We start from the raw sequence: 25,767 nt of genomic DNA on the forward strand, positions 1-25,767 counted from the left end.
GGGCTGTTGGATGGTCTCCTTCACCCTCCCCACCCTCACCCTGCACTTCCTCCTCCCCTAGCGGAGAACCCCGCCTGGCTGCCCCTTTATGGTAGCGTGTGTTGCTGCCTGGTGGCTCAGCCTGTCTGCATGATTCAGCCTACTGCAAGTGGGCCCCTCAGGGTGCAGATGCGGGGACCTGAGGAGTGGAAGGGAATAGGGAGAAGGCAGAGCAGCCCTGAATCACCTAGGGATCCAAGGACTATTGAAAAAGCGAGATCTGGGGGGAGGGGGGAGAGGCATGGCCAGAAGAGGGGAGGGTCAGGCAGGAGAGTGGGCAGAAAGGAGCCCTTTCTCTCTGGGGGGCTGGGAAGGAGGGTGACGAGGGGGGATGTGATTCCCCTGGGAAACCTCGAGTCATTTACGCAGCAAGCGGGGGAGCTGCAGGTCTGGGTGTGAGTAGACACCTTTGTACACACCTGGAAGCTGAGCAGAAGCCCAGAGAGTGGCTGCATTAATAATTCCAGCACTGTTGACTCATCTTTCTCAAGTTCTTTGAGCTCTCAAGAGTTTTGAACACTTTAAACTAGTGCAAATAGCAAGGACTCTGCGGTTAGAGCTATACGTAGCCTGGGTTCAGGGTGTAATCTCAAGCAAATGCAGGTTAACTTCTGTCGAGTTTCAGTTTCTTTGTCTGTAGAATGGGCTTAGTGAGCTGTTAGGAAAATTGAATTAGCTAGGTCACACACCCGAAAAGCATCTGTCCCCATAGTAGGCTCTTAGTAAATTGTCCCTTTCAGAAGGTTTTTCCTTCCTATTAGACAACTTGAGGAAGCTTCCTCCTTCTCCACTCCTGGGTTTCTCGCCCTGATTTGCCTGTTTCTTTCCCAGCGTCAGGAGACGCAGGCCCGACCCCAACGACAGAGTGACCCCGGATCCAAGGCGGAAAAGCCGCGGCCACCAAAACTTCCGGTGCCGCAGGAGGGGGAAGTGCCTGGAGAGCTGACTGAAGTGGAGGTGGCGAAGCTGAGGGCTCGCGAGGAGGGTGAGGAGGTGGTGGGCGACATCGTGGAGGAGCTGATGGACCAAGTGATGGATGCCGCCTGCAAATCCTACCTGGAACGGCAGGTGGGGCTGGATCCGCGTCCTCCAGACCCATCTCCTCTCTCCCTGACTCCTGCCTGCTGGACTGAGACCCTCTCTCGCCTCCGCATGTGCATTCCGTACGCAGTGAACAGGGCACGGGAGACCATACTCCAAATGGTCCAGATGAGATTTGTGCCCCGGGATGAGGGAGAACCCCACCTAGCAGAGGACCCCACGTGGGCGGAGGACGAGGAACCCTCACCTTGCCCAATTGACACCTGGGCTCGAGGAGCCCTGCCCTTGCGGTGCGCGCCCTGCTCGGTGGAAAGGAAGACGAGCCCAGGCAAAGTAAGCCCCGCCCCCAACTACCTCCCACCTCCCGCCGCCGCCGCGTCTCTGTTCTCTTCAGCGCCTCTCTGGACTGCCCCAGCCTGAGTTCCTCTGTCTCCTGTGTCTGCATTTGGCCATCAGTTTTCTTCCCTCTCCCGCCTAGGGTTCCCATCTGAGAGCTGGGTCCCAGCCCCAGCCTCCAATTCCCTACTTTAAACCTAGGCCTACCGTCGCCAGGCTTCAGTTCGAAGCCGCCCTTCCCCAGTCCCGGCCTCTGCTTTCTCGCCACGCATCCTGTGCCCCACCCCCACCCCACCCCATCCCACCCCATCCCCCCGTGGCCCGCAGCCCCAGATCCAAACTATGGCCAGGTGCCAAGTGGCCCAGCGGCTGGGAGGGGGAGGCCGAGGTGCTGGGTGAGCTGTGGGCGGGCCGCACCCGCGTACTCCCGCAGGGCCTGGACCCCAATGATCAGGAGAGCCATGATCTTCAGAAGGGGCCTCACCCTACTCCTGGAGTCCTCAAGGCCAAGTCCCAGGTGGTGAGGAAGCCCACGTTGCTGCCGAAAGCGCCGAAGATGGCTTCTGGTGTGAGCACGTGGAACCCACCACCCAGGAGCTGCTTAGCTGTGCTGAAGCTCAACAGGAGGACAAAGAGGGCAGCACCTCTCGTCCCATCCACACGGGTGCCCCAGAACATGGGTGGCACAGCTAACAAAAGTCAGGTCCCCAAATATCATCACTCCCCTCCAGGCACCTGCCCCATCCTGGGCCCTGAACTTCGGGCAGTGGGAATCCTGCCTACTTTCTGAATGTCTGCCAGAAATAAACACCTGGGTTGCTTTAAGAATTGGCCCCAGTTCTGTCAGTTTCTTCCAAGTGTGTATTCCCACTGAACTGGAGAGGAGCAGTTGTCCTGCAGGCCTAGAAGACAGAACGCTGACTCCGGGAATAAGTGCATTACCACCCTTAGGAGACCCCGCTTTAGGCCCAAGGTGACTCCCCAGCAGAGGCAGTCTGGAGAGCCATCTGTCTGTCCACAAAGGAGCAGACGTAAGAGTTGCGAGTCGGGGTCTGCCTCAGTTTGGAGAATTCATCGAGTCTCATTCCAGTAGGGGAGGAAGGGATGGCCCTGCTTACGCACAGAGTGATTCAAGACATGAGGAATTTGATTACCAGTCCCTGGGTCTCTGTCAGTTCACCTTAGAGTGCGAATCCAAGTTTTATGTGGAGACAAATCTGAGCCTATGCAGGGCTCAGGGTAGTCCTGGCTCTCTTGATCTTAGACATGGGCCAGCATTGGAGTGAGGCAATCAGGTCACTAGGAAAAACAATTAAAGGAGGAACTCACTCTCAGGTTTAAACGGGGAGCTCCAACACATCCAAGAGGGAATGCCTCCTTAAATTTTGTGTCTGCTCCACACCAACCTCTTGCTTAGTCCCTATTTAGCTTTGGCTAGTCCCTCCCCACCCTCTATGTGGGCAACACTTCCACTGACAGGCCAGCATTCTCTGCTATGTCACTGTGGTTTCTACTCAGCACCCTAGTCTGGGGTCCCGGCTCCGTCCTCCTCACGGTGGTCCTCCTGCTTAGACTAAGTGTGTGTATCTGGTGTTATCTCTGGGACCTCCAGCACTGCTCCACAGACCTGACCGGGAAGACGGCAGTGGTGACTGGGGCCAACAGCGGTGAGTGCTCATCCTGCCCTGTCACCTCACATGGGCCACAGCCTCCAACAGCCCCAACAGGGGGGGCAGAGAGGAGGATGAGCACCCACTCTCAGACCCTTGTCTCTCCCCTTGCTCCGCTGCCCTCTCCGCACTCCCTGGACCAGCCTTCTCTGAAGCTGCCCTCCCACAGGCGTCGGGAAGAGCGTGTCCCAGGAGCTGGCCCACTGCGGGGTGCATATGATCCTGGCCTGCTGCAGCCATGAGCGTGGACAGCAAGCCCTGGCCCAGATACGAGCAGCCTCACAGAGCAACCAGCTCCTGCTTGGTGAGGTGGACGTGAGCTCGATGGCCTCCATCCGGAGCTTTGCTCAGTGGCTTCTGCGCGAGCATCCAGAGATACACCTACTGGTTAACAATGCTGCAGTCTGCGGTGTGTGTCTTGACTTACTTCCGCTAAATGCATTTCAGGAGCCTCCTTTCTGGCTCAGGGACCCCGGAACAGGCACTTCCAAGCCTAACCTGTATATCCTGTGCAAACACTCTTCATTCGGACACTGTCCTAAAAAGCCTACCTTAAGTTGTAGCTTCACACTTCACTGCCCTGATCTTGGCACATACATGCTCCTGTGGCTTTTCTACTGAACCCCCATATATCCTCCCCAGACATCATCTCCCTCAAGGTTGTCATTCCAGCACCCACCACCTATGTTTTCATCTCCTCCCAGGATTGCCCACAACACGTACCCCAGAGGGCCTTGATGTCACCTTTGCCACCAACTACATTGGACCCTTTCTGCTCACAAATCTGCTCCAAGGTAAGGAAGGTTGGGTGCTTATCTTCTGTGCTGCCCCTGTGTCTTCATTTCTCTGGCATTTTCGTGGCTTACCGCTTCCCGTGGTCCCCAGATGCTGCTGAACGATGCCTCAGTACAATTTTGCTGGACACAGCAGGGGAACCCACTTGGCACCAGCCAGGATTAGGAGGCTGGTAATGGAATCAGTCAGCCCCAAATACAAGCAGCAAGAAGGTGTAAGATCTACACAGGCCGCCTCTCTGTCCCCCAGGTCTGAGTACTAGCCTGACCAGGAGTCACTCATCTCAGCAAAAGCTTTCTGAGGTCACTGGGCTGCTAGGATTAAGGACGTTCTTCCTTGGGAGGTCGGGGTGGGTGGCAGGCACATCCTCCCTAACAATGTTTTCTAGATGGTCTAATAACCTCTTAAAAAGCAAATTAATTTTTGGCCAGGTAATACACGTCCAAAGTACAAAATCGAAAGCATGAAAGTATACAAAAGGATATACAGAAAAAAAAAGGAAAAAAAAGGAAGAAAAGGAAAGAAAAACAAGTCTCCTTGTCTCCTTGAAAAGCAGCTCCCCATCCCCCTCCTGGGGGGCAGCTGCCGGTGCCAGGGTCTCATGTTCCCTTTAGCGGGCAATTAAAGTAACCCCAACTGGAAAGTGCAGAAAGAGCAAGGTCAAACTCGATGCATTTCCAAGTATAAATGGTTTTTTCCCCTTTCCAAAAAGTGTAAAATGCTACAACAGCCAGTCTGTGCCTTGCTTAGTAATAGTTCGTTAAACTGAGTTCTCTCCTGTCTTCCCTTCTGCCGCTAAATCACCGTTCATCATACCACTGTCTTGCTTCAGGTCCTTTGAAGGTAGTCTACGCTTTATAGATATAAAAACTAAGCTGCTTCTCTCCACTTACAAGTCCCTCTGCAGACTGAGCCTCACCGTTGCCTTTCCCAAACCTACACTCTTGTCACCCGCCTGCCAATCTGTATCTCTTGGACCACACTTTTTTAATTCTGGCTGCGCTTTTGCACATCTCTTTTCCTTTATCTGGAATATACTTTCCCATCCCTTTAAGGCAGAGTAGCTTTAGCTCAGCTGCCAACACTCAGCACAGATCCCCCTTGTGCTGTGGGCTCTGCCCTGACCCCTCTGCCTCCCCAGCTGCCCCCATTTCCAGGGCTCCCTTCGCCCCTGTGCCCGTCTCTGTTCCTGCACTGACGCTGCTGCATGAAGATCAGCCTCCAGCTCGGCTGTGAGCCCCTGTCACTGTGTCTGCAAGTTTGGGGTTCATTGTCCTCTTTAAGAATAATTTTCTCTCCAACAACTTTTGGCTAGATACCTCCTGCTCAACTTTTCATTTGTGATTCTTCCTTTAAATGTAGGCTCAAGATAGTTTTAGCATTTTGAAGCAGTAACTCATACGTGACAGCTAGTATTTTTCATACTTTGTATAATCCAAACTTCTTTTTTGATTTAACTTAGATACTCTTTTTTTCTTTTTCTTTTTTTAAGATTTAACTTGTTCTCTTGATAGTAATTTTACTTTCCTTTTTTTTTTTCTGAAGGTAATGTAAAAAAATTTTTTAAAGCCCCACTTTCCCAAGTATCTCTGCATACGGTTCTTGTCCCCTAAACTTAGCACCCATATGTCCTTAGCACGTAGTTGTGTCTGCCATAGTCCAGGGGCCTAATGGATAGTCGTGCTATGAATAAGTAAGTGACTGAATGTATGGATGTGTGAAAGACAGCTTTCACAGCGTTTCCAGTCTCTCCTTCCCCCTCTTAGCCCTCAGTGAGATAAAAATACGAACCAGGGTCAATTACATTACCTCCAACTGGCAAGTGGAAGAAAAGTAAGGCAAAACCCCACTTTTATTTTAGGCAAAAAATCAAAACAAAACAAAAGACACACTAAAATCAAACAAGAGGGAAAGCAACTGGAACGGAAACGTTCCAGCTCCCCCGCGCCTCACCTGGGTGCCTGCGTGGGCGCCGCTCTCCTGACAGCCCAGGAGGGGCCCCGCCCCCCCGGGGGTCTCATGGAGAAGCAGGGTGGGGAGCGGGCGTGGGCGTGAACTCCCACAAATGAGACTGGTGAGAGGTTCAAAGGGACTACATACGTGTCTGTGATGCACTTTTACTTAAAGAAAGGAAAATTGAAATAAACATGGCAAAAGCTGCAATCAAGTAAAGTTGGATGGTAAGTTCTTGGGTATTTATCATATATTTATAACTTTCTTAGTGTTTGAAATATTTTATAATAAGAAGGAGAAGAAAGCAATTGCTCACCTAATAATAGACCCTCCGCCCACTCACCTCCCCACCTGACAAACTCTCCTCCATCTTTGATCTCATCATCAGTATCTTTCTTTTTCAAAGTAGAAGCCAGATGCAGGTGACTCCCAAACCTGTATTCAGCTCAGACACCTTCTCCTACCTGACTTCCTGTCAGATGTCCCCACTGGGATGTTTCTCAGACACCGCATCCTCAGTGCAGCCAAAAGTGCCCCCTCCTGCTGCCTGTTGCCCACGGCTGGAAGGACACATTGTGAGACAGTAGCTACCCAGGCATCTTGTTGAATCCTTTGGATGCTGATGATGAAGATCTCCCAAGCTTTTTAACAACAGAAAAGGTTTTCTACAAATCAAAATCAACCTGACAGCAGACTTCCTATCAGCAATGTGACATACTAGAAAACAGCTACTAGAAGCAATGAAACTTCTATGCAGAGGGCCCCAAAGAGAGAACTTTAAGAGTTTTGATTAAAAGAAAGAAAAGAAAAAAAGATTTATACCATACCATTTATGTAAATTAAAGACATATATACAAAACTAGCCCTGTATATTTTACATGGATCCATAAATGATCAATAACAAATAGTAAACATACAAGAGAAAGGTTTGTTAGGGGAATTCGCAAGGGGATGAGGATAAAGAGGACGAGATAGACAGAGTGGGGTCTGTTTCAGACATCTGGTGGTAATGGCCATGAACCAGTAGAAGGAACCTGCTCCTGAGGTCCAAAAGGGAGGAAAGTCACTAAAAAAATATTGAAATTCCTAACCGTGTTTGAACAATAGACCATAAGTTTTCATTTTACACTGGGCTTCACAAATTATGTAGCTGGTCTGGCTTGCCATCAGATGGTGGCTAGAACTGAAACCTTCAGGCTAGCTTGACTCACAAATCCAGCATCTTGGCAGGGCTGCCTGAGAGACTGGGACTCACTCTTCTCTCCCAATGACTGGCTTGGGCTTCACATGGAAGCTGGATCCTGAGAGCGAGCATCCCAATTGGCAGAGGAAAAACTTCAGATCACATGGTCCTGCGTCAGAAGTTACACAGTATCACTTTCTTCATATTCTACTGACCAAACCAAGTCATAGGGCTAGCCCAGATCCAAGAAGAGGGGATGGGGGAATGGCAAGGCCTCTTTGCAACAGAGCACGTGGGAAGGAAGTCTTTATTTTAGCCAGCTTTGGAAACATACCCTACCACACAATGTTTATGTCCTATCTGCCCTTCAGGCCTGAGTCCCCAAGAGGACAAGAGAAGGATGTGCCTGCTGCTTTTCTGCTGCCCCTCCCTACCTCTGCCACAGTCCCCAGCTGGAGCCAGGTGAACTGGTTTGTCCCAGGTAGGGGAAGAGATCTGCCTTGTCCGCTTAAACTTTGAGAATGACTACAAGACTGGCCTTGGTCAGAGAAGCTGTGAAGTATGTTGATCACCTGACCACGTAAAGTAGTGGGGGAAGGGTGGGCCAAGTGAACAGGTGCAGAAAGCTTGGGGACAGGCTCTCACTCCTTCCCTCTGATCAATGGGCATAACTGGAATGAGGCATTCAAAGCAGGCAGAGGGCCTTGCCGTTCAAGGTATGGTCCCCAGCCCAGCAGCACCAGTATTACCTGACAGTGTGTTAGAAATGCAGAATCTAAGGACCTAACCTGGACCCACTGAGTTGGATCAACAATTTAACCAGGTCTCCAGGTGATCTGTATGCACATTAAGGTTTGAGTAGCTGGTAGGCTCTTAAACAGAGGCTCTCACCTTGACCACACAGTGGAATCACTTGGGAAGGTTTACAAGTCCCAGTGCCCTGGCCACGCCTCAGACCAACTAAATCAACCTCTCAAAGTGGGGACCCTGGCATTAGTATATTTTGTTCCTCACTAGGCAGCTCTGCTGGTGAGTGAGGAAGCCAGACTCCAAACCCTTCCTGACTTAGGACTCCTCACTGGGCGAGCCCCACGTGGCTCTTGTCTGGAAAGCAGGGAGCCAGGGCTGAGCTGCCAGTGGGGTCCAACTCTCCCTCTCCTCATCAGAGGCTTGTAGACTTTGGTTTTCCCAATTATTTCCTGCCCTGCAGGCTCTGAGTTTGGCCACTCTCACTTCCCACGCTCACCCCTGTGTTTGAAGCCAGGACTCCAAGGGGCATCTCTCCACCGGAGTGTGAACAGCAAACAAATCAGTCTGAACACAAATAAGTTTGCTTCCTAACAGGAACCTCAGTTCAGGGCTGAACAAACAGGCAGGCAGAGCCCTGCCCAACTCCGAGACCCCCAGCTGGTGGCAAGGCCCAGCCCCTGCACCTGGCCGGGGGGAAAGTGAGGTTTCCTAGGACTTCCAGCGCTCCCTTCCACCCAGTGCCCTGCCCGTCCCTGGATGCAGCCTTAGTAGGGGATGGCAAAGGCTTGGTGACAACCTTGGAAACCCACTTGTGGAAGAGCCTTAGAAAGGTTACAAGGGCAAGAGGGAGAGTCTGGGCTGGTATGCAGGGCTGTGACAAGTCCTCTTCTCTCTGCCTGGCGCCCCCTGACATCTGCCTGCAACACGCACACACACGTCATCATCACCACCACCACCATCATCTCTAGCTTCCTTTCTTCTGAACACGGATACCTCTTTCTGGATGGTTCTTTCATCCTCTCCCCTCTCCAACTCCATCTCTTACAAGATGCTTAGAGAGGTCACACACATGATAACCCAACTCTTTTTGTGTTTTTTCCATTTCAACAACACCCCTGAGTTTCTGGACCCTCAGCCTAGGTTCGAATGAGATGATGCTGAGAGAGGCAGAAGCTGATAGGCTTTTAGGTGATCTTTTAAAAAAGAACCAATACCTTTGTTCTTCTCTTCTGGTGTCGGAATTTCAGTCAGTTATGAGTAGCTGAAACAAGCTAGTCTTTAAAAGAATTTACTCTCTCACACACACACTCTTCCACGACAGCTCCATCCCCTCTCCACCCCCAAAGGAAAATCATAATCCCTCCCCTTGAAGGGCTGTGGGCTCAGAGGAGAAATCAATTCAATTCAATTCCATTTCAGCCATTTAGCCTGACACTCTCATTGCGGAAGCCCTGGGTTTGAATTCTGACAGTTGGCTAAAGCAAATCACTCAGCTGTTCAAGATCCAGTTTCCTCCTCTGTGAAATGGGAATGACAGTGGGATCATGGGGCTCAACAAGGTAGCATAAATACACACCTGCACAGTGCCTGTGGTATCAGTAGAGGTTTGGCAGAGGACCATCCCCCTTTCTTGTTCCTTCTCCTTTCCTTAGAAACTGGAGGAATACGGGAGACACAGAATTCAATTCAGCAAATATGTTTGTCCCCACTGTGTGCTGGGCACTGTGGTGAGCATGGCTGGTGGATAAAATGACAAAGAATTTGGTGACCTGGGTCTGGGGCTGTCATGGGCACACAGGGTACAGTGAGCTGGAAGCTGAGTCCTGGACTGAGTTTTGCTTTTTGTGCAAATCACTCCCCATTTAGTTGGGCCTCAGTGTCCTTGCTTTCAGTTCGACAGAGGGTTTAGATTAGTTGGGGTAGAAAACATACTAGTCTCACTGAACAAGGGTGGTTTGCCCTGGTCCTTTTACTTCCTCTCTGATCATTGCTGCTTCCCTCTGCCTTTGCCCGTGCTTAAAGTTGGGAGTTCTCAGCGGGTCCACACTGACTAGCTCTTCTCTCTTCTATCACTTTCTTTCTGCATAGTGTCCCCCACCCCTTGCCTTCCTCCGCTTTCATCTCCTTGAAGGTATCTGCAGAGGAAAGCCCCCTCCAAGGAGCCTTCCTGGATCTCTGAAGTTTTAGGTAATCTCTGTCCTTCACACTCCCATAGAATCTGCCCTTTTAGTCTCATAGTTGCATTCCTTAGTTGTGAGTCTCCGCCACCATGAGACTGTGAGGTCCCAACGGGAAGAAACTGTAGTCTTCCATCCTTTGTACCCCTCATAAACCCAGCACATAAAATAGGTCTCACACAAATAGGTGTTTGTCAACTTCAGCCTAATTAAAAAGCACAGGAGTTCAGAGGAAGTATTCAAAGCAGCATACATAAGAAAAAGCTAGGAACCAGTAGGTGACTGCAAAGTGCGATGTGTGCTGGCCATGTGTGCCTCCTCCGTGTCACTGTGCGTTCCTGGGAGGGAGGAACAAACAACAGCTTGTTTGCTCTGGCCTGTCAGGTGCAAGGGGACGCAGGAGGGGCCAGGAGGGGAGAGGCAGGTGTGAGGCTTCTCCCCAGGTCGGTCCCAAGGTCCCTCTCTTCCTGTCGGCTGGGCTTGACTTGAGGCCTGATGTGTTGTGGGCCCTGCATCTCAGCTCCAATGACCTGCAGAGTCCCCAGTTAGCACCTTTCTTCTGGGTGAAAAATTCTCCCTTTGGAAAGATGAAGAGAAAGATGGAGGAGAGACTCTGCAAAAGAGAGGGTGAAAAAAGAGAAAAGGGACAAGGATTCATGAGAGTGCTGGAAGAAGAGGGAGCCAAGGGGCCTCCCGGCACATCTTCTTCAACTTCCTAGGCTCCCAGTGGCCCTGTGGTCCTGACTAGGGCTCAAAACATTGGTGTCTACAGCTGAGTTTCTTCCATTGTTTATAGATTCAAGTCCAAACAGGCTCCAAAGGTTGAAGTACCAAGCATGATCCAGAAGAAGGTGTGATACACACCAAAGTAATTGCATGACTTTGCTAATTTATATCAAGGGAAACCTGGGGAAATGTATAGCTATGGACCCCTAAAGGCACAGAATCAGGGAGGAAGGAATATAAAATCAGATTAGGCTACATTTATTTATTAGGGCTCAATAAGCAGAGATTTCTGATTTGATGTGTTAGCTTGAGTGGTTCCAACCATTTGCTCGGTTGGTTGATTGAAATCTGGAAGCTAGAATGCCAAAATGTCTTTGGTATACTGTGGACGAGAGTGTCCAAAGGCTAAGGAAGATTGGAATGCTAGAGTAGATTCATCATATTAGACCTGTTTACCTGCCTCCTAAAAATGTGCTCAGGTAAGGACAGAGGACACTGCTTTTACCAAGCCTGAGAGAAACACATTCACAAGGAGAGCCCTGACATCCTCGGAGATCTCTATCGTGGCTATTCCTGTAGGCCAAAAATGATGGTACAAATTTACGCCATTGAATCTGGCTCCGCAGATTCAGTGGGGACGCTGGGATCCCAGGTTGGCAGGGACCAAGTGATGGTACTTAATAACCAAAGACTAGGTAGGTACGATTACTGTAATGGGCTCATGAATAATGTGGCCACAGTGGGAAGGATGGAGGATCAAACGTGGGCTTAGTAGTATGGATTCTCACTCACCAAGGCCAGTCTGGCTATAGCCACTGCTGAATGCCCAACCTGCCAACAGTAGAAACCAGTCTGGAAATTTGGAATTTGAGTTCCCAATTTGGAAATCAATCAGCAACTTGGCGGCAGCCTTTTTATATTTGAAAGAGCAGTGCTTTGTTCTCACTGGAATATCCAGTACCTGCAACGTGGGTTTGCTTCCCTGCCCCCAATGCTTCTGCCAAAACACCTGTGAGTGTATAGAATGCCTTATTTACTGTCCTGGCATTCCACACAGCATTGCTTCTGTCCAGAGAATTTCCGTTACAGCAAATGAAGAGCAGCGATGGACTCACACTCGTGGAATTCCCTGGTCTTACCATGTTCCCCATCGCTCTAAAGTAGCTGGCCTCAGAGAACAGTGGAATGGCCTTTTGAAGACTCAAAAGGTGCCAGCTGGGTGGCAACACCTTGAGGGCTTGGAGAATGCCTTCAGGATGTGCTCTCAATGAGCAACTGACACATGGTACTGTTTCTCTCAAAGCAAGGATCCGTGGGTCAGGAAACAGAGGATAGAACTGAGATAACACACAGTACTTCTCTAGCAAAATTATTGCTTTCTGTCTCTGAAACTTTGGGCTCTGCTAATCTAGAATATTTGTTCCCCCAAAAGAAAGATTTCCACAGGGGTCACAGCAGCAGTTCCATTGAACTGGAAGTTGAGACTGACCCTGGCAACTTTGGGGTTCTCTTGCCAGTGAATCAACAGGCAAAGAAGTTTATTGTACTGCCTGGCGTGATTGGTCCTGACGATCAAGGCTGGAATGGGGAGCCTCTTGGTAGTCTCATCTCCTGTGATTGAGGCCAACAGTAACACTACTACAAACTAATACAGGAAGGAGTGTTAATAGCACAGACCAGAAACAAAGGTCACCGCCGCAGGCAGGAAATATAAATGGGGAGTTGGAAGAGCATTTATAAATACCAGCTAAAATAACATAACCAGTTGCAGGAATGAGGACGAAACTTTTCTTTTTATTTCAATGTAAATATTTTTGTGTTTTAACCAAAATTTCCCTCCCCTTCCCATTCCTCTACTGTCTAAATAAGTTTTTAATATTATTCATCAGTAATTAAGTTACAGGATATCGCAGGGGCAGTGTGACTTAGCTAGAAGAGAAGTGAACATTGCCAAACTAGGAAAACTGTGAACTTACAGGCTTTGTATCCCCTTTGGCAGGGGAGGTTTAGAAATGAACTTTTTCTTTTTCCACATCGATAACCAATGGATCTGATATCTTTTCATTATACAAGGGCTAGGTATATCATGTTAAGCAGAAGCACAATTTTCTGTATTTTGCTTTCAAACTATTTGAAAGTTAAGTATGGTGAAAACAGGTGTTTATGGATGCCAAATTGACAAAGGGTGGACTGTGATGGCTTTGTACTGTGTCACCTTAGTTAAGCTGGAATTTTATTCCTAGAATTTCTTTTCTGGTATGGTTCTGGGCTAGGGTAGGCCACAGGAGAAATTGGCATGATATTTGAAAGCTAGAAGTGAAGCAGCCATGATTGTACTTGGGAAGGCGCTGTAGGGTCAATGCTACTGCAGCTTAAGCTCAGTGACTTGGTGACCTGTTGGTTCACTTTATGGGCGTGAAGCTAGAGCCAAGTCTGCAGCTCTTTGAGCTCTCAATTGGAGCTCCTCCTTCAGCTTCTCCAACTCCTGGGTCAGGTGCATTGTTAGCTCTGGGATAAAAGACACCAGATTCTTCCACGGATCTCTTGCATTATGGAAGTTGGAAGGTTGGAGGTAGTGAAAGAAAGAAGTGTTTGTTCCCTCTTGTGAGTTTCAGGTCTTACTCGCAGGTTCCAGTTGTCCTATTTCTCCCCACTTCATGCCCATTATTCGTCTCTCACTGCCTACCCTGCTGACTTGAGGTCTCAGGAGTAGATGTAGAAGCAATAGTTGTATTAACTGTTTAACTAGCTCCCATAGGTATATAAGATCAAATTTCCGTAATAAATTCCTTAATCTACGTCACCCCTAGTGGTTTTGATTCTTGAATCAAACCCTCTCAGCTCTGTGGGTTATACTTTTCTCAGTTTGTGACTCGCCCTTTATCTTTATTTATGGTGTCATTTATTGTACAGAAGTTTTAAGTTTGAATGTGTCAAAATTTATGGTGGGTGTTTCTTGTATTTAAGCAATTCTTCTTTATCCTGAGGTCATAAAACTATGTTGTGAGGTAGGAATCTCTTTTTTTCTTTTTCCATATTTATAACCAGTTCCTCTGCCCACACTTTAACTTTATAAGAAGTGGTGATATTGCATAAGGCAAGTTCCATCACCTTGTTCAGTTTATTCAAGTTATCTTTGATATTCTTGGTGTTTTGTTCTACAGTTTTTGAATCAGGATGTCAAGTTCTGCAATTTTATTGGGATTTTTTAAAATTCTAATTACATATAATTTTTAAAATAATTTTGGGAATAATTGTCACCTTTTGACACTGAGTCTTCCCATTCATTTATTCAGATCTTATTTTATGTCCTTCAATACTCTTTTCAACTTTTCAGACATTTCACATATCATATCAGTTTATTCCCATGTATCTTATAGTGTATGTTGCAGTTATGAGATATATGTTTCTATTACATTTGTTAGTAATATTTACATTTACCAATTTTTATATATTGATCACATATCCAGCAACTTTACTCAATTTTCTAATTAGTTCTAATAGTTTCTCTATGAATTTGCTTAAATTTTCTCTCTAGATAATCATATTGTCTACAAATAAGAGAAGTTTCATCTCTTCCTTTCCAATCACATCTTTCTTTTTGTGTCTTGTTGCAATGTATCACCAGTACTATGATACACAGACACTACAATAATGGATATGCACCTTATTCTTGATTTTAGGACTTTTCTGAAGTCTCATTTTTAAATATAATTTTTTTTCTTTTGGGAGGAAGTAATTAGGTTTTTTTTTCACTGGAGGTACTGAGGACTGAACCCAGGACCTCATGCATGCTAAGCAAGCATTCTACCACTGAGCTATACCCTCCCTCAATATGATTCTTACTGTGGATTTTTTATGACTACTCTTTACCCTTTAATTTGGTAAAGTATATAGTTTTTAAATAAATGAATGTTGAATTTTATAAAATTTTTTCTGTTCCTATTAAGATCATTATATTTTTTCTTCAATATGGTTATATAAACTACTACTTTGATACTTAGCTTTTTACCCTGAAGTTTACTAAAAGTTTCTTTTTTTAAATGACTGTAGAGCCTTATCAAATGTCCTTCTGCATCTATTAAAAGTATTACATAGTTTTCTTTAATCTGTTAATATGGTGTACTCCTTAATAGATTTTATGATGTTGAACTTTCTTACATTTCCAGAACAAACCCTACCTGATCATGATTAATTATTATTTTTATATAAACTGCCAAGTTTGATTCACTGATATTTTATTTTACATTTTGGCAACTTAGCATCGTATGGATAATTGATTTAAAATTATTTTCTTTTAAACTATTCTTTTCTGGTTTGGATATCAAGACTACACTAGCCTCAAAAATGATTTGAGTAGCTTTCCCCCTTTTCAACTCTGAAATAGTATAAAATCAGAATTACTTGTTTTGTAAAACTATTGAGACTGGATTTTGCAGGGGAAGGAAAATTTTGGTTACCAATGAATAGTGCTATATTGTTTTTTATTTTTTCTAAATTCAATTTTGACAATTTGTATTTTTCTAGAAAATGATATGTTTCTTATAAGTTTTCAAATGTATTAACAATGTTTTTTAAAACATTTTTTATTGATTTATAGTCGTTTTACAATGTTGTCAAATTCCAGTGTAGAGGACAATTTTTCAGTTATACATGAACATATATATAATCATTGTCACATTTTTTTCTCTGTGAGCTACCATAAGATCTTGTATATATTTCCCTGTGCTATACAGTATGATCTTGTTTATCTATTCTACAATTTTGAAATCCCAGTCTATCTCTTCCCACCCCCCGCCCCCTTGGTAACCACAAGTTTGTATTCTATGTCTGTGAGTCTATTTCTGTTTTGTATTTATGCTTTGTTTTGTTTGTTTGTTTTTAGATTCCACTTATGAGCGATCTCATATGGTATTTTTCTTTCTCTTTATGGATTACTTCACTTAGAATGACATTTCCCAGGAGCATCCATGTTGCTGCAAATGGCATGATGTTGTCAGTTTTTATGGCTAAATAGTATTCCATTGTATAAATATACCACTTCTTCTTTATCCAGTCATCTATTGATGGACATTTAGGCTGTTTCCATGTCTTGGCTATTGTAAATAGTGCTGCTATGAACATTGGGGTGCAGGTGTCATTTTGAAGTAGGGTTCCTTCTGGATATATGCCCAGGAGCGGGATTCCTGGGTCATATGGTCTGACATGATATATTTTACATTAAATATATTTTCATGTGTTCAGTAAGTTTTTATAAAATATAAGGATTCATTATATGTAGCTAAAAATATTATCATACCTAAAAATATTATTATGATACCTATAAAAATATATACCAATAATCTTTCATGTTATCTAATATCCAGCATTTAAATATCCTCAGTTATCTCATAAATATTTATACAGTTTCTTTGGCTCCTAATAAGATCGGCCATTACAATTGATTAATATGTCTTTCATGACTCTTTTTAACCTACAGTTTCTCCCTTTGTCTTTTTTTCCTTTCTTAAAATTAGTAATTTTGTCCATCAAAAGAAAACATTAAAAGAATGAAAAGGCAGGCCACAGAGTGGGAGATACTTCCTTCTATATATATTACCACAAAAGACTTGATTCCAAAATATCTCTCCATCTATACATAAATAGTCTTACAAATAAATAAGAAAAAGATAGTAACCCAATGGAAAAATAAGTAAACCACTTGAACACGGCATTTCACACAAAAGTGGCTCAATCTGAACAGTCTTCAGGGAAATAAGTGTAAATTAAAACACATTTTGCTAATGTCCCATAGCTAGAGGATTTGAATCTAGGCAGGCTGTTAACCTCTCTTGCTCTAATTACTTATATGTAAATTGGAGATATTGACATCTATCCTCAGGAATTTACAGTTTGAGAAGAAATAAGTGAAACAACAGGAAATAGTTAATAATGTACTGAAAATCCAGAGCTAAACACACAGGGACCATACTTTTACCTAAAAATCATTACAAACAGAGGTAACAAAATGCATAAGCCTTCTTAACAAGTTTTGTCTTGTTCTTTTGTCAGCTCCCCCGATTCCAGGGTGCATGCTGTTATTGTAAATAGCCTCTCTCCTCCCCATAATAGCTTATCACTTAACTAAAAACACAATCTCATTTAATTTTTATAAGAATCCCATTAAGTATTTTCTCACCTAAGAGATCATTCCCATCTTATAAGATATGATGGCTTAGAATGAATAAGCCACTTCTCTAAAGTCATAGAAACGTTCAGTGACAAAGTTGGAATTTGAAGCCGTTTTGTCCAACTCTAAAATCCATATTTTCCACCATCATGCTCCATTGTTCCCCATCAGCAAAAGCTGCTGTCTTTGTGAGCCCAAAAAAGTGGATGTCTCTATCCCACCTCACAAGGCCTGCTTTTGGTGCCTCAGCACTGTAGCCTGGTTGGGTCCTGGGGGCTGGGTCACACAGCCCCTCCTCAGAGGAAACCTCAAAAAACCACGTTGAGAAATGGGGTAGTGTGCATAGGATTTGGGAGTTATGGGGGTGGGGGTTCTAGAACTTCTTTATTCCCAATGGGACTGACCTCATGTAAGAGAGAGCCTCTCCCACCTACACCCCTTCCCTAGAGCTCTCATTGGTGTTTCCTCACCTCTGACTCTGCATCCTCTGGCCAGAACACAGTAGCTAGACCTGGGACCAGATGGGTCACTCTTCCATCATTTTGCACACAATCTCAACGTTCCAGGCGGCCTGAGGAGCTGCTCAGAAAGCTGTGGGTATTCGCTGAAGTGGAAACAGGGAGGGGCAGGTGGCTCCCCATCCCAGCAAATTTCCTCCAGCCCTTACTTGGCACAGCAGACAAGGCCGGTTGGTGTTCCAAACAGCTGATGCCTGGACACCACCATTGAACTGCACCTCGACCTGACTGAGTAGTTTCAATATTAGGCATTTTTGCAGGCAGGCAGAATGCTATGGGAGCCTGGAAGGCAGGAATCCCTGGGAGCTCCACAACCATAGTATAGTGCTCACCGCGTACGCACCAGGCCAATTCTAAATGCTTTACATGCAGTAACTCATGTAATTCAGCAACTCCATGAGGTACCTACTACTATATCCATTTTACATGTGAAGAAATTCAAACAGTAACTGGAAACTTGCCCAAGGACAAGGGTAAATACTGATTATCCATCTGTGAAACAGGGATACAAATGCCTGCCTTACACCCACATAACACAGGTTTTGCAGGACATCGACTCCTGTGAATTGGCAATGAATTAGTATTTCTTAATCTGGAACCATTACAGTTTTTCCCCTTTCACTTTTTTTTTTTTTTAATATAAGAAAGAATTTTCCTAGGTAGTGGGTGCAAAAAGTGCCTGGAAAGATCCAAAAGAAATTGTAACTACAGCTGTGTGTCCAGGCAGGGAAGCTGGATGGCTGGCAGACGAGGTGGGGCATTTACTTTTCACTGTGTTTATAAACAAGATATTTAAATTAAATTAAAAATTTTTAAGGTCTTGCTTAGTCACAGATGACGGCTTCTGCTTCAAGACCGCGAGCGGATAAGCCGAGGCCTGAAGGCGCCCACTGGCAGGGTTGCTCGCCCGGGATCATCTGCGAGCCGAAGGGAGCTCAGGGTCCTTTCCGCACCCCCACCCCTCACCCAGACCGCACCAGCGGGGGGCACTTTTCAATGCGGAAGGAAGGAGGATGCCGGCCTCCCACGGGCGCAAAGCGCGCGGGGCTTTGGAGCATCTGGGGGGTCCACTGCGCTGGAGGCGGCGTCTGGGCCCAGGAAGATAAGGCCCGGTCCGCCCCGCCCCGTCCAACTTAAGAGCCCTCGCGGACACCGGGGCCAAAAGCCTGGCCAGCAAGGCTCTCTCCCCTATTTAAAGCAGGTGTTCTCACTCGCTTCTTGTGCTTCCCACACAGCCCCAGAGGCCCCGGCTCCCCTCCCTGCGCTCGTCCCGGCAGGGGCCGCGCCATGCCCAGCGCGGGGCCGAGAGGACGCCGGCCGCCCGCTCCATCGGACGCTCGGGTGCAGACCCCGCGCCCGGGCTGCTCTCCCGAGCCCGCGTTCCCCGCACTGCTGCGCCGCTTGTCTGGCCCAGACCCACACCGCGCGCCCGGACGCCTCGAGTCCTCCTTCTCCGTCGAGGCCATCCTGACCAGGCCCGACCCCCGCGCGCCCGGCGCCTCCCGGCTGTCAGTCCCCGGCTGCGCCGCCGCGGGCCTCGGGAACGCTCCCTCCTGGCCTCCGGCCCGGGTTCTGCCTGGCGCATGTCCAGCGGTGTGGCTGCCCGCCTACCTGAGCGCGGGGCTGGACCAGCAGCGCCCCCAGACCCTGGTGCTGGGGCTGCGCGCGGCCCACTTCTGCGGCCTCCAAGGCCTTGGCATCACAGGTACGGGGTGCCGGGTGCCGGTTCGGGGAAGCCGGCGGGGCGGCTGAGAGGAGGAGGCCGCGATAGGCATAGGATAGAGGAGATGCCCCTGAGTTTGAGGACCATACGCGGTTTGGAGTGGGTGGGAACCCTATGACCCTTGACCTTGCAGTTGAAAGCCGGGGGAGAGTGGGACCCTTGAGACCAGACCCGGGCGCGAGGCTGCCCGGCCCGCCGCTGAGCTGGGAGAAGGCGTGTGTGAGGGCGGGTGCAGAGCGGGGCTGAGAAGACGGCCAAGGCCAGCGCAGGGGCTGCACGGGGCCCGGCCCCGCGTGGCTAGAGGAAGGATTTATAGAGGCCCTGGCTTCCTCCCCCACCCTCTGTGGGTAACACTCTGTGGCGCAGACTCTTCGCCAAAGCGGCTCTCGTCGTCGCAAACCCAGGGCCCTACCTTTAACCGGGAGAAGCGGGTGCTACTGCTGGTACTGCTCAGCGAGGAGCTGTTAGGAGTTAAAGACCCCATCCCACCTCCACTGCTCATGTCTGAGTGAGCTTAGCTTCCACACTTCACTGCGTACAGCTGTGAGAATGGTACCTTGGGGCTCTGGGCTCTGGGCTCTGGAGCGCAGGCACTGACTTACATCTCAGTGCGAATTTAACTGCTGAGGGAACTTTGTCCTCTCGCATTAACATCCACCTACACAAGTCTTTGCCATTTTGGGCTATCTGGTTCATGCTTTCCCATGGTTTCCATGAGAACAGGAGCAAAGTTAGTGCAAGCATTATCGACCCATATGAAGGCTATTATAAGACAATCTAACCTGCCTCCTACTTCCTGGGTTCCCCCTATCCTGCATTTCCTCCATTCCTTTTGGCTGGACATTCCTCCAACCATGTGGGAGAGAAACCTTGGTCTCCTAACCCCATCTAAATTCATGCCACTGCATGGGAGCCCCGGCCCTCACTCCAAGCCACTCTTTTCTAACGTCTCCACACACCTGGGTCTGAATTGCAGTTTATGTCTCTGGATTACGGCTGTCTCATTTGCAAGTTGGTTTTTGCATTGGTATTACATCCACACAGTTCAAACTTCAAAGTGTTTACTAAGACATAGTACAGATAAGAGTTTCCTCTCCCATTCCTATCCCCACAGCCACCTGGTTCCCCCCCACCCCACAGGCAGCCAGACACCAGGTTTTAATTCTTCCAGAGGTATTTTATACATATTTAATACCTGAACACATACACGTGCATGTGTGTATGTGTGTGAATATATATATACACACATATATACACACACATACACATATATACATTCTTCTAATCTCCCATATTAGACACATTACTCTTTTCACTTGACCATATATCCTGGAGATTTTTCCTTTATCAATACATGCAGAGCTTCTTTATGCCACAGAGTGGTCCACTGTAAGGATGTACCATATTTTAATCAGAAGGCATTGATTATTTCTCATCTTTTGCTATTAATGCCTATGTTTATGGTAAGCCAGGTGGGCCCAGTGACTCAGGTCTTGGGCCGCTAGGGCCCTGGCCTCTCTCCATTCACTCAGGCAGTTTGTCTGCCAACCCTGGAGCCTCGCCAAGGCTAGTGGTAACTGAGGAATCTTAGCACTGCACTTGTGGGGCCTCTGTTTGGAACACTTCCCTCCAAGACAGCCCAGTGGCTTACTTCCTCATTCCTTCAGCGATATGACTCAGGTACTGTCTCCCCACTGGACCAATCTCCACCTCCACTGGCCCACAGCTTGATGAGCTGAATAGTACCTTATGTGCATTAGAAAAAGGCACCCCTAACTTTAAGCAGACACAAAACCTGGTCAGGGAGCAAGAATTGGGCAGAATATCAGACTCCACTTACCCTCTCAGCTAGGTACCTGTGTGCAGGGCACAAACTGTACATACTGACCCCGTTCAAATGTGACCTCAATGAGGTGGCTACTCTTTCTGAAGATGCAAACGGCCCCCACTCCCACATACACCTCCCCTGTCCCTCCCTGCCTTATTCTCACTAGCGCTCATCACTTTCTGACATACTCAATGTTTTACTTATGTACCTTTTTTACTCAACATTTTACTTATTTACCCTTTTTACTGTTAGGAATTTTTGTATTTTGTCCCGGAAGCATGTCTGAAACATAGTAGACATCGAAAAGGATGAACTCTTTGTTCAGAAGGGGTCCCTTCTCTGTTTATCCCATAGGGTTTTCCTAAAGTAGCCAAGGAAAGGAGAGGAGGACAGGAAAGATGGAGGTCTGGCAACTCCTCTTAGGGGCAGAGATTAAGCCACTCTGTTGAAGAATAGTAGAGACAGAAGTGGTCTCACAGCACTGTCCCTTCTTTCTCATTTGGGAGTGTCTTCCCTCTCTGCCTTTTTGCTGTGTTACCTGGCCGAGGACAAGGCAGTACAGGGGAGCTGCGAGTTGTTCTCTCTCCTCCAAGATGAGAGGGCAGAGGGGGACTGGCTAACCTCCCCTCCTGCTGATTCCTTTTCAGGCTTGGAGCTGGCTCACTGCCCAGGCCTCTGGGGTCCTCCAGACTGGGCCCCAGCTCACGACCTTCAGGACACTGAGAGATCCCAAAAGAGGGTTCGAACTATGTTTAACTTGGAGCAGTTGGAAGAGTTGGAGAAAATGTTTGCAAAACAGCACAATCTGGTGGGGAAGCAGAGAGCCCAGCTGGCAGCCCAGCTCAACCTTACGGAGAACCAGGTGAGAGCAGGGACTCAGGTGGGGCCTGGGCTGCACCTGGGGACAGACACTACTCTCTTAAAGACCCTGGGAGGAAGACATGGGCTTTTGTCCTCTGTGGCAGGTCGTTGGGAGAGACAGGCCCTACCCATTGGCACACTTCCTTCCCTGTATGATGAGAAAAAGAGTCCTATTTGAAGTCACGTTATGGGAACAACACATGGTGTTAACCTGAACTTTATAATATAACGTTTGCATGCTAAATAAGGAGCTGACAATGAGATTGAGTAAGTATCCAAGGGACTAACATTAAAAATAATAAACATTCTCTTCACCTCATATTCCCCTCCAGCTGCTGCATCATTTCTCTGCTTTTTCACAGGCACTGGCTATGTTCTCTCCATATACTCCCCTCCCCTCTACTCCTTACTCATCCCAGTGTGAACTCTTTCCCTACCATTTCATCAAACCTTCTCATCAAGGTCTCTAATGACCTCCATGTTGCCAGAGGCAACAACTGCTTCCCTTTCCTTATGATACTCCACCTCTCAGGACAGTTGACCACTCCTTCTCTTATTGAATCACACTCTTCTTTTGGCTTCCAGACACTGCAGTCTCTTGGTTTTCCTCCCAGCTCTCCGGTCCTTTCTTCCCCGTCGCCTTTGTAGGCAACCCTTCTCTTTGTGACCTCAAATCTTTCTCCCCAGCTGATTTCATCTACTCTCACAGTTTGAAATACCATCTACAAGCCAATGACTCCCAAATTTGTATTCTCTGCCCACCCCTCTTTTCTGATTTGTGCAGCTAACTACCTTCTTTTGGCCTCCAATTGGATGTCTTGTGGGTAGCCATTTCAAACTTAACAAGTCAAAACCTCAATTCTCGATCTTTTTCCTCCCCAAATCTCTTTCTTTCCCCACACATGGCAGTCCAGTGTCCACCCAGTGCTCAAAATACCTAGTGATCCTAGAGTGTTCTTTCTCTTCCACTCCATCAGCCAGCCTTGTCACTCCTACCTCCAAAACACAGCTGGAGTCACTTCATTTCTCTCCATTGCATCCAGTTTCAAATGGGACTATTTTTCTTATCATATAGGGAAGTGGGCAGCCCCAGCTCTCGCTGGATCACTGCAGCAGTTTCCCAGTTCTCCCCTGCATCTGTTTACATCCATTCTTCAAACAGCAGCCAGATGTGCAATTTACTTGAGATGTAAATAGGACTATGTCACACCCTACTTACAAGCCTCGAAGTTGACACTCCTTCCCTACAGCCTTCACAGTCCTGGGTGATCTGGTCCCCACTGACCTCTCACACTCTCCTTTCCTTTGCTTTCCCCTCTCTCAGGTGCATCAGCCACGCTCTCCTCTGTTTTGGTCCTCAAACACTCCAAGCTTAGCTCCCCTGCCCTGGCTTGCTTTTCTCTGTCCCCATCAGGCTGGCCTCTCACCCTCTGAGCCTAAGCTTAAGTGCTGATTCCTCAGGGAGGCGCAAACCCGTTCACACCCCCCATTTGTGCTTATATATTTGTTTGTTCCCATATTTGTTATTAGTGTCTCTCCACTAGACTGTGAGCTCTCTGAGGGCAGAGACCATGCCTTAATGGCTCACCACTGTATCACCATCACCTTGAGTGGTGCCTAGCACATATTAGGAGCTTAATAAATACTTGTTGGGTGAATGAATGGTGACTGGAATTAGACAAAGGGTCTTTTGAAGGAGATACTTCCCTTAGAACAAAGAGTAAATTCTGGCCAGAGACGAGTGGGCACTGTGGGAATGGGGGAAGCAGTGGGAACTGCTGGTCACATTCTGATCTCTGTCCACTGCCTCAATTATAGGTGAGGGTCTGGTTCCAAAACCGCAGGGTCAAGTACCAGAAGCAGCAAAGGCTGAAACTGCCACCTGTGTCTGCCACGGCTGCCTCTCCAGACGAGCCCTCCAGCAGCTCCGAAACCAGCATCCAGAGAGAAGACGCCGGGCCAGGAATGGACAGCTGAGGACTGCGACAGAGGCTCAGCCCAGGCTGTCTGGGCTAGTTCTCCCCAGGGGCACCCACTGGACCTCCATTCTCTCCTTCTTAATGAAGAGCCTTGTCAGAGTCAAGGGGTACTACCCCTGGGAGCTCTAATAATGAAAATGGTCCAGCAGCACAGACTTTGGCCTTCAGCTATGTCCTTGGCCAAGTTAAGAATGAACTTCAGAGGCTATTTTTTTCACTCTGTATAATGGGTGTGTTGATAACTTAGACTTCCCAGGGCTGAAATGTCTGTAGAGCACTTACATTGTGCCAAGCCCAATAAATGTGCAGGAAGGCTTATAGGTCCCCTTCACCCAGAGGAGCAGTACATGCACCAGCCCTGGCCTTTCCAAGGATTCATCTTTTTCTAGCCTGGCTGCAGAGGAGAGTGGGCCTTCCTGAGTCAGTGTCTGGGCTTAGAAGACTCCCATCGGAGATGGTGGAGTTGAGAGCAGAGGGAAAGACAGATCATTTAGCCCACTTCCTCTCACAGAATTTCCCAAAGTTTTCTTGTTTTGTCTAAACTGTTACTACTCTCAGAAGGAGCTCAGGCCCAGCTGCCTCCTTGGAGCAGACGTGCTGCCCTGACCACCATCTTTTTCCCTCTTGCTGCTGGTCTTGACCCCCTTTCCATCTTTAATATAGGGTAAAGAAAGTTTTAACTCTGCCTTTGCCAAGATCACCATTTTGTCTTGAACTATGCTGTATTATTATTTCCCCTCTTCATGATCCTGACTCATGGCTCCTGTTCCTTCCCAGGAAGCCTGCCACCAACATTTCCAGAGCTGATTTCTCTGCCACTCTACATTCCCTGGCAGGCCCCTGTTGAGGGTTATTCATTTGGAATCTAGAATGGCTTGTGTTGAGGTGAGCTGGTAGAAGACCTGCCCTGCCACCTCGTGGTGAGAAGGGCATGGTCCACACTGCTCTCCAGAGTTTTCTGAGGGAGAGGGGCAAGGCAAGGAGCCAGGGGCGGCCTTGGAAAACCACCTGCCCCCAAGGCAGTGGACCATCCTCTCCAGGATGCTAGGCTGCAACTGGAGCGAGGTTAGGGTCCAGCTTCAAAAAACTTTCTGTTCCTGTCTTCAGGGAAATCCTTCATAACTGCTGGACCCAAAGTCTACTTTATTAATCAAAAGAACACAGTTGCATCTGCCTCTTCCTGGCTCACTTTTCAAAAAATTCAAGTTATCTATTCAGCACTAACCAGGCTCTACCCAATCCCTAAATGTCACCATGAGACCACAGCACATGCAGACACAGGTCCCTTTTCAAGGAGCACCGAATCAACTGGAGGAAAAGGGAACAAAATGAGACTGGTGGTCAGGCCTGGCTGTGGGGGCAGGTGCTATAGGTCTGCAGCCTTTTGGGGGCCCTGAACAAGAGAACAGGCCAGTCTCCTGTTGTAAGGACAATGTGCATATGCAGACTCACTTCTGCATACAATTTCAGGGGTCTTCAGACCTGAGGCCCAAAATGGACCCTCCCTCTGGCACCCTCAGGCTACAAGGTCCCCACACCACTAACGAGTCTGAGAAAGGCACACATCCAGCTAGACTGTGTGGGGACTGTCTTCCCGGCTGTCAGAGTGCCTAGGGAGAAAGAAAATCTTGTGGCAGCCTTTGTAGGATGGATAGGCGGAGTAAGCTAGTCCTTCCCTTCAGGTCAGAGAGGATAGCAGTAAGTTGGCCCACTGCTGTCCCACCCCAGGGCTGGGCCAAAGAGCGCTTGACTCAAGACAGGCCACTGGGTGCCAGACACAACATTCAGACACACAAACATGAACTCAGATACGGATACATCAAAACCACACTCACAAGGGCTCTGATGCTGGCCACGAAAACAGAGACAGATAAAACTGCACAGATGTAAAAGTACAAAGGCAGGCCCAGTTCCACCTAGTGCACGAACCACTCGACCAATACACACAGATCAAAGGGACACGCTAGAGCGCAAACCCTCGCTGCCTGGTGGGCACTCACGCCGGGGGCGGGGCCGGTG

The 25,767-nt window shown here is 47.7% G+C and overlaps 3 protein-coding genes across 4 annotated transcripts in view; all 3 read left to right on the forward strand.

Moving 5' to 3' along the window:
• Positions 1 to 415: 415 nt before the first annotated feature.
• Positions 416 to 2,225, forward strand: LOC116669032 (uncharacterized protein C2orf81 homolog). The gene is made up of 3 exons (XM_032497832.1): positions 416 to 1,107; positions 1,195 to 1,413; positions 1,850 to 2,225. Exons 1-3 carry the CDS (start codon positions 1,060 to 1,062, stop codon positions 2,204 to 2,206), a joined length of 624 nt encoding a protein of 207 aa, XP_032353723.1. The 5' UTR covers positions 416 to 1,059; the 3' UTR covers positions 2,207 to 2,225.
• A 2,829-nt stretch (positions 2,226 to 5,054) lies between these two features.
• SMYD5 (SMYD family member 5) overlaps positions 5,055 to 25,767 on the forward strand; it is a 32,450-nt gene continuing 11,737 nt past the window's right edge. The window contains exons 1-2 of the mRNA XM_032497826.1: positions 5,055 to 5,060; positions 21,307 to 21,312. The gene's annotated coding sequence lies outside the window, so the exon portion shown is untranslated. The remainder of the gene's footprint in view (positions 5,061 to 21,306; positions 21,313 to 25,767) is intronic.
• NOTO (notochord homeobox) lies at positions 7,408 to 25,747 on the forward strand. 2 transcript variants are annotated; one of them, XM_032497829.1, is made up of 3 exons: positions 7,408 to 7,498; positions 18,593 to 19,062; positions 21,556 to 23,010. In XM_032497829.1, the coding sequence occupies exons 2-3, from the start codon at positions 18,645 to 18,647 to the stop codon at positions 21,945 to 21,947; spliced, it is 810 nt and encodes a 269-aa protein (XP_032353720.1). In that variant the 5' UTR covers positions 7,408 to 7,498; positions 18,593 to 18,644; the 3' UTR covers positions 21,948 to 23,010. The 2 variants fall into 2 exon arrangements, with proteins under 2 accessions (XP_032353720.1, XP_032353721.1); XM_032497830.1 differs by lacking the exon at positions 7,408 to 7,498 and adding an exon at positions 23,588 to 25,747 and having other exon boundaries at positions 18,272 to 19,062; positions 21,556 to 21,770.

Source organism: Camelus ferus, chromosome 15, assembly GCF_009834535.1.
Source record: "Camelus ferus isolate YT-003-E chromosome 15, BCGSAC_Cfer_1.0, whole genome shotgun sequence".
In the NCBI taxonomy this organism is placed as follows: domain Eukaryota; kingdom Metazoa; phylum Chordata; class Mammalia; order Artiodactyla; family Camelidae; genus Camelus; species Camelus ferus.

Coding starts and splice junctions, on each gene's coding strand:
- NOTO (XM_032497829.1), top strand. CDS start 18,645: ATGCCCAGCGCGGGGCCGAGAGGACGCCGGCCGCCCGCTCCATCGGAC. Junction 19,063..21,555: donor CCAAGGCCTTGGCATCACAG/GTACGGGGTGCC, acceptor ATTCCTTTTCAG/GCTTGGAGCTGGCTCACTGC.
- LOC116669032 (XM_032497832.1), top strand. CDS start 1,060: ATGGACCAAGTGATGGATGCCGCCTGCAAATCCTACCTGGAACGGCAG. Junction 1,108..1,194: donor AATCCTACCTGGAACGGCAG/GTGGGGCTGGAT, acceptor CGCCTCCGCATG/TGCATTCCGTACGCAGTGAA. Junction 1,414..1,849: donor GGAAGACGAGCCCAGGCAAA/GTAAGCCCCGCC, acceptor GTACTCCCGCAG/GGCCTGGACCCCAATGATCA.